Here is a 9652-nt window from a genome sequence, read left to right on the forward strand (position 1 = left end):
GAGAGGTCACCTCGGCTAATTCATCATCCGGTCCGTCGCGTTTCCTCTCTCCCTTTCTCCCTCCCTTTCTTCTTCACCCCAGACCCCTTCTCTTCCACGTGGTGTACGCTCGTACCCATCCCTTTTCCACCCACTTTTCTCGCTTCTTCTTCCTGCCAGCTTCTCTCGTGGTTTTAGTTTTGCTAGTTTCGCGATTTCTCCATGCTTCCGAGAGAAATAGTCTTAGTTTCCTCCTGCTCAACCTCTGATGGAAAGCTTCTTTTTCCTTTTGGTAATCGCTCGAGACGTCGTTAACGCCGTTACTTTGACGGCGACGTGATAGATGAACGACCAGAGAGATGCATATGTAGTTAACGCTGGCTGTTTGATACTCTATCTTGCTAATTTTCAAATACCTTGCTGCTATCACGGTTAGACGGTGGAAAATGAGTAGAGAAACTTTAAGGACCTGAGGATAATACACGTTTCGTCTATGGAATGTAGATCCCACGATGGTAACAATTAAATTTCTCATACGATACGAAAGAAAAGATAAAGCGTTAAGGTGGTTAAGTGCAAACTCGCTGCTTGGTTTACTGTACAGTGATAGAGTGAGAGAGAGAAATAAGAAATATAAGTAACTATTGAAACGACAAGCAAGAATTGATTCTCTACACGGCGAACGAAGAAATCCTTTGAATAGAAGCAGCCACAGGTAGGTCGGATCGTCAAAATTAAATCCGTTCATACGCGAACAGTGGCTTGCGCTCGTGCTGGGTGTAAATGGAAGTAACAAGGAGGCACAATGCATCACCGTCCTCGGCTTAATTCTTGCGCGCAACACCACCGGTACAGGAACACTGCGGGAGACGATGCCACAGATACAAAATTCGACTATAAATATTTATCATTTGCATAATGATTTGTTCGCGTATTCTTCTTTATGTAAACCATGTTGTGTATGGAAATGTAACGAAGAAAGAAAAGAAATACCGGTATAGCAAATAAGTTTAAACTTTGAAAAATATTCAATTTTCCGCGAGCGAAGCGCGAACCATCGTAAAACCTTCGCGGCAACGTTTGACCTATCGATTTCGTCTTGCACAATTTCCGCCGAGGGGGATCGGCTTATAGATGAATTATAGTTGCTCTTTGCTGTCGCGCCATTCACCGGTGATGTATGACTCGGCGGGAGACGGTAGGTAGAAAACATCCACGATGTACGGCCTGTTAATAACAGCAAGAATGAACGAACGAACGAACGAACGAACGGCTGCAGAACGCTGTACACAGATGCCGCTGGCGGCTAGACCCCCTTTGTGTTTTATTACAAACGATACGTCAGCCACGATGTATGGGCTGCTTTTATCTGCGGCTTGTTATTGATGTGCTAAATTGTCTGTTCTGACTCGTAAGACTGGCCAGGATCGGCTGATAGACGTCTTTCGGGGACGTGTTCCCGACGACAAAAAGATTTAGTCCAACGACACCGGGGCTTTCCTTTCATCGAAATTGCTTCAGCAAACTTGTCCAGATTGCAAAAGATCCACTATGTACTTTCTTTTTATTTGATTGCAGCTTCTGTGCGATTGGATATAAACGATTATATTTACAAAATAGTCTACTATTTGATAACGTTGAAATATGTATCACAAAATGGCGCTTGGGCCATGTCAACGAAGTGTTTGAATTTTCATGAAAATAAATACTAAAAATAATTCTGGATAATTCGTAGCGCTAAAGATCAGAATTATTTTTTAAACTCCTTCTGATTAATGATTATGGTCCTTAATGAAATTATAGGTATTAAAGTCTTGTGATGGAACCAGTCGTTTCATTTGCAACAACTTAATAGTAATTATCATTTTAAAAAAAAATTATTCTTCAGAAATAATTTTTGAAAAGGTAATCAGAAATTAATTACAGCTTTCAACAAGACTCGTCAGTGAAGTGAAAAAAGAATGTTGAAAAATTATTTCATTCGTTACTTTTGATGACCGTGTTCAACAAAAATGCTTTAACGACTGAACGAATATTAAAGAAAATTAATTGACGTAAGGAACAATATGTTAGGCTAAAGTAAATGTGACACGTAGTACACAGCAAGGTTTCGTACATACATAATAGTAAACGAAGAGAGGCATTAATCACACTTGAAGCTTGACGCAACTAGAAAATTAAATAGTATTTATAATTTTGACGACAAGAGAATTTAGTACATCGAGTGTTGAAAATATCAATTACTGATATTTAAGTAACATTGCCTTTCGCCTGGCAATAGCATAGTTGTAGTGAACTCCACCATAGTAAAACATTAATCAAATCGCTATTTGGTTTTTAATTGCATATTTATAGCATTTAAGCTATTTACCAAGGTTAATTACTAGTTTCATTATACTTTCATTATTCTATCCTTGTTGAGTAATTTATAGACGTGTGGTGTCTTAAAATCACACTCTTCTTGTACAATAAACATTTTTGGGTACCACATTAACGTCTCACTGAAACGATTGTAATATGGAGAACAGCTGTTCGAAATATAAATTAGAGGATTACCAAAATTACCAGCCAAAACTCGTTCGAAGTCACGCACCAGGAACGAATTACTTGGCTGTTCTTGAAGTGAAATAGTTAACATGGGTATTAGACTAAAATAGTTTCATCAGTCTTAACGAAGAGGATTGCTAAGACCCGCGGATGATCATTAATGCAAAATTAGAGTTATTTGCAATGTATCAAAAGTATACTGAAATAAATAAAATGTATAAAAATAAAAATACTTACCTCAAATTGTAAGCTTCTTTCTTTCGATTATCACGATATCTCCTACCACTGATGACGAGATTACATAAAAGTATATGGTTTTTAACCAATTTTTATGTTAATATGCAGTCGACCAAGGGTTGTGTCTATATAATCTAAGATATGTAAGGTAATCCTTTTATAACACGGTTCTTATTTAGCATTTTGAAGGACCTGGGATACCATAATCCTTTTAAGAAACGATTTTAATAGAAATCATTCTAAAAATTAACAGTCCTTGTATAATACCTACGAAATTTTAGGTGAAATTTGTACGGCGTTTCTCAAAGTATATTATAAAGGTGCTCCGAAACATGTAGGGATAACTTCACTGGTAGATTCAGCAGACTATAATAAGATTTTTGTATTGTACTAGCTGCTCATCCGGCTTTACAGAAGTTGTTTCAAGTGAGCACTTTCGACTCGAATACAAACCTCTAGACCCGTTTAGAAATCAATGATAAAACGTTTAAACTCTAGAGCCGGAAGTCTACTCCAGCCGGAAGTGGTCATTTGGAGCAATTTCTGTAAAAGCAGGTGAACAACTGGTATAGTACAAAAACGGTTGTATCTTGGAAACGAGGTTAGATAGGGCAAACATTTATACGAACTTTTTCTCCTATTTTCTCTTATATTATCTACTGTACATACTGAACAGAAAGGTTTCATGACTTAATCGAAGACTATTTTAAGTAAAAATTCGAAAATATCCTGGATTTTTTACAAAATTAAAACCTTAATGAATAGTTCAGTATTATTCACGGTTTCACCTAACAGCGGCAAGTTTTGAAATGTAATACCCGGAGATACGGAGGCCCGATTACATGTATGTTTATGTTAATAAATAAAAATCTACATAGAATAGGTATTTTAAGATCATCTCTGTATGGAATACTCTTCAGTAAAAAAAAATTGTACCCTCTTTATTTGTAAGAAAAATAATTCAACCTGCATCCACGTACAAAGTGCAAGAACACTGCTTGGAGCGAGTGTAGATCCAATCGCGAAGATTTAATATCACGCGGTTCGATTCACGTCTACGTAAACAGTCTAATTAGAACGGGCGAATCGCTAATTGAGATTCAGCGTTGCACATAATGATAGCGGAATAACATGAATTCCAATCCGTGAAACGAGGCAAGAAGACAAAATACAAGGAGACTATTCATACCGACGGTTAAAATCACCGAATATTTCATTTTGCTGAGCCAGCTGAGCCTGCCACCGCCTGTCGTGGCACCCTAGCGATGGAAACGACGTTCGCACAGAGGGTAGAGGCAACTTCTTCCCCTCTGCATGGCTTTAAAAACCTTCAACCACCCACTCTGTCCTCCCTCTCATCCTTTCTCGTCGGTATTCCCCTCCCCGCAGGCACTAAGCTGCAGATTTATGCGCCCCGCCTTGCACTGCTGATATCCGAGAACTCGCGACCTGCTCCGTCCGTAATGAAAGAAATAAATTTACTCTGCTGGCTGGTCCGGGGATTGAGACCAACCATTCGTGCGCACACACGAACATCAAGCACCCTGGTGGTGCGAATCAGAAGCCTGGAATTTATTCCCTTCTGTTACCCGTTCAAATTCTGATCTTCTATTTCTACACACCTTAGTTTTTACCAAATGTGTTTATTTTAGGTCACGATATGCCGAAACAAAATTTTTCAAACTAATGCAACACCATCCTCGCCAATGATGCGAATGAGAATCACGAAGTCCAAATCCTTCTGTTTCCTATTTGTAATCTGTTCTGCATTTAAAACTGAGGTCAACTTTCATGAATCGAGACTTTTTTCTACCGATAGTACACTTTAGCTATTACATATGTAACATATTTGGACACTCTGTACACGCGTCTTATAGAGTCTAATGTGCTGAATACGAATTTGGAAATCACTTTTCTTCGATATCTTCCGTTTTTGAGAATCTGAACACTTTAAATACGCATTTAGCGTGTACTCGAATTCTGTGTTCTAACTGATAAAATCATTAAATTGTTATAGTTTTTTTGACTTTTCTGAAAGGGATATTACGATTTATTGCATTATGAATTTTTACGCACGTTTAAATAATTATTAAAGTTAAAAGGATTTGCTCGCACGACGGAGAAAATATAGAACATTTTATGAAATTTTAGTTAGATTATTAACCCGGAAGTGCCCGTATTAATAGTTCATCACATAAATGTAATAAAAGTTATAAGTACACTTTGAAAAATAGAACGAGAAGTACTTTGATAGTTTCAAATTAAATGAGTAATAAAAACTCACTAATTCACTATTTCTCATTCCCATCACTAATCTTTTATACTTAGAACAGATTGGATAGATAACAATCGATCCCTCGAGTAGATTCCTTGTGTTTTTGACATAGAACACACCAAGTATGCTCTTTGCGTATAGTATCTTAAAATTTTTTAGATTTTTATTCGAAAGAAATGAAATGTTTAATGAAAAAGATAAAATTTAGTGATTCCACAAACATTGTTTTTATTAAAGCGGTATGGAAACTCAACGATATTTACAAGAAATATTTACAGTGCAAATAATGTCTATTGTACATTACATAGTAATTTACATAACGGACAATGGAAATTTAATGTGTTTCCGAACAAATTTAGAAGACCGTCGAAAAGATTCTCTTTACAATAATTGCATCTTGAAAGTTTATGAAACAATTTCGTGCGTTTTTTTTTTCATTCAGTTTAACCATTTCTACAAGATTCTCCGATACAAACGATACGATTAAGTTAGATATTACATTTTTCACCATTAATACAGCTTAGCTATTTGTCATTAACATTATCTTTTTATTATTTCCTCGAAAAATAGCGTAATATCACAGTTATATCGTGGACATAGAACATGCACGACCGCGTTTCTGTAACAGAGGATGATTCACGAGTGTCGTGATACACACGACTCGATAATTTTCACATTGCGAATCAATCGCTGTAAACGAACAACGTCAAAAACAATAGAGGCACAGGTAAATTTCAACTGTTCACAGAACTATCATTCACACAACTACATTGTCAGAAAAAACATACTTTTTATAGATGTTCGATGATTCATTCACGGTGTACACGTTCCTTCCTAAATAATGATCAAACATCAAAAGATACATTAATGCAGGATCTCGCGATAAAACGTTAATTTGTCAAGATATTTTTATAAACTTTAATTGTAATCTTGAATTTATACACACAGGTCTATATATATACATACATACGTATACACACATACGTGTGTATATATATACCTTTTTTTTTAAATAAATTCATATGATACACATTTTACTTATTTACACAACAGTCTGTCGAAATGTCATTTACGAAAACTCTCTCCATGTTACACTATAATTCGCTGTACACTGATAACCCCATAGTACAGAAGAAAACTGATTTAAGGATGTACCGCGGCTCCAATTCGCTGGCCATAAATGGCGTACGGAGAATAATAAGGTCCAAGCGCGTTGAAAGCGCTGTACGGTGATGCGGCGAGCGATGCTGGAAGAGGCCCCGTCGGTGGTTTACCATACGGATGGTATCTGGCGCTGAGAGGGCTGAGAGACGGTGTCGGGTACGATCCACCGCCTGCACGATGAAGAGCGGCCGACGGCGAGAGCAACGGATGAGGATGCGGGTTGCTAAGAAGAGCGGCCGACGAGGATGCATGATCGCCTCCGGTCAAACTGGTATGGCTGCGAAGGTGCTGGAGAAGTTCCTCCGAGGTGGTGAATCGTTTACCGCAGTACGAGTCTCCGGCGATCCAATTACACACGTACGGTCTGCCGCCGGTTAAGGTGGACGGGTAAGAAAGCGACGGAGGAGCCATAGGGCCGAGCGACGACAACGCCATCGCTAAACCATATTTCTGATGGTCGCATTGCGTGCATCCGCTCGGACATGTTCCAGTACCCATCATTAATTGAGCGCTATGCATGCTGTACTGACATCCGGTGCAGTAAGGATCCTTGCAGACTGGCACTAAAGCTTCACCGCCGGCCGGAGTCTTGACACGGGCGTAACTTAAGTACGGGTTCCCACCGGTCGGGGTAGTGGATGGGTAACCCAGAAGAGCTGCTGCTGCAGCATGATGATGGGAGAAGGGTGACGCACCAGTGAATGGTGGTCTGAACGCTGGATTTTCAGCTAGGCCAGGCGGGCAACAAAGTGGGTTGCCAGAGAATCCTGCAAGACCAGGCTTGTAAGCGCCCAGATTTGAATCTTTAGCGTGACCGCCGGACAGAATTTCCATTCCAGATCTAATGATTGGACTAGCGCCGTTATTGCTGTTACGTGGCGATCCGTCAGTTTTCTCTCGGTCTACTGGTGTCTTCCTATCCGCCAACGGAGTGGTACTCACCGTCGCCTGACTGGCGGGTGATGCCGACTTCCGTCCGACGGGAGTACGATTTCCAGAAGACTTTTTCTCCGTGTGATTATTATCACTTGCACTTACACTATCCTGACCACTAACACTGTGAACACTCGCTTTCGATGCTGGTCTACTTTCGTCGGTAGACTTCTTTGAGACAACGTTGGTCTCGTACGGCTTGAACGCTAGCGACTTCCCATCCGACGGGCTGCTACGGGTACTTCGCTCCAATTTTGCAGCTGGCGGAGATTTCGCGTTCGCACCGCCGTTCATGCTTTTTGGGGTTTTATCCAGAGGAGAGATCAAGGGTTTTGATGGCGAATCGGCACCAATTTGACTGCATGTCTGTGCCAACAAAGCTAATGGACTCTTCTTCGCATCCAACTGTAAAGTAAAATGTAAATATGAGAAAAATATTTGAGAAACTCAAAACAACTGGTTTTAGAAACTCAAAACCAAACATATAGGAGCGTTATGTTCAAATGTGAAATGGAGTACAGCAACCCGCCGGATAGCGCGCATCGTCGGTGCACAGAAATTGGAGCCAAGTTTAATTTTACGTTACTACCTTCAATTTATATATTCGTTTTTGTAAAAAAAACCCAAGTCTAATGAAATTGGTATAAAAATTCAGATTATTTACTTTTCCCGAAATAATGCTCCGATTCGAATTTTGCTTCGAATGCGTCGAACGAAAGAAAATGTTTTCGAAAATGAGTACTAACCGTGGTTGGAAGCGGAGAAAGATAATCCGGTTGAAGATATTGATTATGTCCAGTAGTCAGCATACCGCCTTCCTCTAGGACAACCATTTGGTTTAACACTTATTAAACCAATCACTGCACAAAATCACAGATGTATTCCCACAATGCACGATTAAAAAACAATCTATTAGTCCGGTGAACGTTTTGAACGTCGAAACACGATCACGGCTGTACGTGTTAATTAATCGATCCTTCCACAATGCAAAATGATTAAACGCAAACGACATACACCCAACGAAATCCAGGAAAATAGTGGCAGCTCTCGACGGAGCTGTTCAATGCACGAAGTGGAATGCGACCGCAGCGCCGCCTGGCGACGTGACATCGTCTTTTCCCCTCCTTCTCTGTCAACAGTAGAGTATATAACCTGTCCTCTACTGTCATCCCCACCGTTCGAAGCGGTAGGATTATGGTGGGAGAATTGCGGTGGGGTTTGGCCCTGTGTGGGGTGTGGGAAGGCATTCTAATTCAACACGCCACCCATGATGTTGGCCCGACGATGACAGCTCCCATCCCGGCTTTGATATTTCACCGCTTTTACAGCCGCCATCCCCCTCCTTTCTCCTCTTCCTTCTCTCTCTTCAACGCTTCCGTCCTTTACTCTCCGCGCCTGTTCCCTTCCTGGGTAGCTGGGCATAGCTACCTCGACACGGAATCGTCCCTGCCAGCACGGCAACCCGATATTTTATACCGTGAAACCTGTCTGTCTCTCCGACCGACCCCGCTTAATAAGCAGCTTTCAAAATAGAAATGTAATGGGTCGGTGGGGAAGGGAATGTCGAGTGATTGATTGCTCGCTCAGCGACTTACCGACTTGCCACGGCCCACGGGGTAACGAATGACAGCCACTTAAGCGCTGTTTGCCTACAGTTTTGTAAAAGCGTTTTAATTATCGTTCCGACCGCACCTTGACTTTGTCGCGCGCATCCAGTCACCGGATACTAAGCGATCCAAGCTAAATACCAATCTTTTCTTTCACTTTTCTACTCGGATTCGATCGTACAACAAAATCGTTGATACTATTTTCTTACAGATGAATGACCACTTTATTTGCAAAATTTTTGATAGCTTAAAAATAATATTAATTAATCAAAATATATTCCAAATATTATAAAGTATTAGTTGCCTTTATTTGTAAAGATACAATGCACGAATTTTATTCTGCTACATTATTTGATGTACAATAAACGAATATGTACGAAGATTTAATTTCACAAATGATGTTCATAATGGTTTCGTAGGCAACAACTATAAAGTAATTTCGTAATATTACGGAAAACATTGATGTTGGTGTTCTAAAATATTCATTGCGTATTAAAGGTTACTGTACACTCGCCAAATGTGCTCGTTAAAAAAATTTGAATACCAGCTGCGTTGAAACTTGAACGTTCCGCGCGGTTAAGAGATTGCAGCCGTTTCGCTTTTAGTACAACTTGGAGCGAAATATAATTACGAATTATAATGTAAACTGCAAGCGGGAATAAGATAAGAGAAGCTTGGTGTAACGATAGTTGAAAATCTTTAGCTTGTATGTTGTAACGATATGTAACTGAAAAACGAGCTTCGAGTTGTACGTTTAATTTCCCCTATCCCCTAATTATGTAATAATTTTTCCACCTTCAATTTTTCAATGAAACTTTTTATAGACGAAAATCATAAAAAGATATTACTATGATGGTACAAAATATTGAAATAGAATCTTTGAATAGAGAGAACAGGGGGTAGAACGATT

General features: G+C 39.7%; 1 protein-coding gene across 1 annotated transcript; it reads right to left on the bottom strand.

The window, feature by feature from the left end:
• Positions 1 to 5400: 5400 nt before the first annotated feature.
• Positions 5401 to 8542, bottom strand: noc (zinc finger protein no ocelli). Its single transcript, XM_034327104.2, has 2 exons — positions 7882 to 8542; positions 5401 to 7540 (listed from the first exon to the last, which is right to left on the bottom strand). Exons 1-2 carry the CDS (start codon positions 7966 to 7968, stop codon positions 6182 to 6184), a joined length of 1446 nt encoding a protein of 481 aa, XP_034182995.1. The 5' UTR covers positions 7969 to 8542; the 3' UTR covers positions 5401 to 6181.
• Positions 8543 to 9652: the final 1110 nt, after the last annotated feature.

This window comes from Osmia lignaria, chromosome 14, assembly GCF_051020975.1.
Source record: "Osmia lignaria lignaria isolate PbOS001 chromosome 14, iyOsmLign1, whole genome shotgun sequence".
Lineage (NCBI taxonomy): Eukaryota > Metazoa > Arthropoda > Insecta > Hymenoptera > Megachilidae > Osmia > Osmia lignaria.